This window comes from Miscanthus floridulus, chromosome 8, assembly GCF_019320115.1.
Source record: "Miscanthus floridulus cultivar M001 chromosome 8, ASM1932011v1, whole genome shotgun sequence".
Taxonomy (NCBI): Eukaryota; Viridiplantae; Streptophyta; class Magnoliopsida; order Poales; family Poaceae; genus Miscanthus; species Miscanthus floridulus.
In genome coordinates, this window is record NC_089587.1 from 121,417,848 (window position 1) to 121,419,678 (window position 1,831).

The following is a 1,831-nucleotide window of genomic DNA, read 5'->3' on the forward strand; positions in this document are numbered from 1 at the left end:
GCCACCGCCGATCCTGCATTTTGAGAATTGCCCCGCTTTTGTTTCTTCAATGTTTCGTTCATGCTGCTAACACTGTCCCCAGCGTCATCCAATTGGCTGACATGAGCGTTCACTAGGCCCGTAGGGATGAGAGCACTAGATCCTCCTCTAATGGGAATGTGTAGATCAGGTGTTTGCACCACCTTAGTTGGCACCTTCGATTTTCTCTTGCGCGGCCCCTATCGCTAGTCTTCATCCATTGCCTGGAAGGCTAAGGTTTTGCTGATGGTGGGTTTAGCACCCAGTGCTTCATACCCATCATCTCTAGCATTCTGCTTTATCGAGGACAGGATCTCAAGTTCCTTTGAATCCCCAACGTGGCTTTCAGAGTGGCGTGAGCCATCAGCAGACCTTGATCCGTGCCCCCTGATCTGTCCCATTGACTAGGCTGCTTAAAGCCCGATGAGGAGCCACTACAAAAAGATTCAGCAGCAGCGGCAGCAAAGGATTGCAGTCGCTTTTTCTTTTCCTCTGGAGCACGTAGGTTAACATCGTATGGAAGTTTTCCCTCTTCTCACCGAGCAGCCAGCGTCAGACACTCCACATCCGAGTGCCCCATCAAGCCATAGTGAAAGCATATATAGGAGAGTCTCTCATACTAAACTTTGAACCATTTAGGTTCTTCGTTCTTGTTGACTCGAAGCAAAATTCCCCGCCTCACCAATTTATCGATTTGAATCACGACACGAGCACGAAGGAACGCGCCGTTGGCTTTCCCATCTCCATCCACATCCATCTGGATCACCCTTCCAATTAGATCCATTGCTCTAGAGCCTCTTGAGCGGTTCATCCAACCAAGAGGGAGGTTCAGGATGCGAGCCCAGAGCACTACCAAATCAAACTTGACGTTTGTCGTGGTAAGCTTCTCATCGTACTCCTGCAGCAGGACCGAGTATTTTCCCACCATCCTTGGTGAACCGACGAGAACCCTCTCCATATCATGAGGGCTGCCAAACTCCACCATGAATAGATTATCTTCTTTATCACCGATCGCCCTAATCTTGAGGCCTATCGGGTTAGCCCACGCCCGCTTCATCGCCGATCTCACAATACTCACATGCACTGGCACCGGGGACAGTACTTTACCGAACAAGGCATACTCCACCATCACCATTGCATCTGCATCATCTTCATCTTCACTGAATTCCAGGACGGCAACCTCCTCCTCCGTCAGTTTGAGCTTCTGGAGGAGATCCGATACGTTAGGGTTTGGGGGAACCCCTCCTCCACCGGAGCCACCACTCCTGCCCATCGCCATGCATGATGGGCAGGGAGGCACAAATAGTAAGGTAGCCTGCGTGTACAAGATGCCGTAGCCATAGATCAATCCCAACCTAGAGTCCCTAAGCGGCAAACCCTAGTGGTATGTTGCGATGACGGTGCCTGGATCGGCTAACCGACGTATTTTATGTTGGCCGATTCCACACTGCAATGGTGGTGTCAGGGCATGGACGCCGAGGCCACATGGCCGGCAGCATTGGCTGATTGAGGGCACCAGCGGTGGTGTCCTAGATCGAGGTCGGGATCGCAATCGCTCGTGGAATCGCCTCAGTCGCCGCTCCGTGAATTACGGACGCCATATGATTTTCATGCAGATCAGCATCGATCCATTCAACTGATCGAGTTGATGCCCATCATCCATACAAGTGGCATGAAAACCTGAGGAGTGCACACACGAAATGAAAGCTGATAGCTAGATATAATTAAGGAGGCTATTTTCCCACCATATGCATCATGTATCACTATTTATCTGACTGTGTTCACTCCAAATAATATGTACTATTTCTTATGT

The 1,831-nt window shown here is 50.4% G+C and overlaps 1 protein-coding gene across 1 annotated transcript; it reads right to left on the reverse strand.

Annotated features, from left to right (window-relative positions):
* Positions 1–637: 637 nt before the first annotated feature.
* LOC136469835 (uncharacterized) lies at positions 638–1,291 on the reverse strand. Its single transcript, XM_066467877.1, has one exon. It carries the CDS (start codon positions 1,289–1,291, stop codon positions 638–640), a length of 654 nt encoding a protein of 217 aa, XP_066323974.1.
* Between the last annotated feature and the right edge of the window lie 540 nt (positions 1,292–1,831).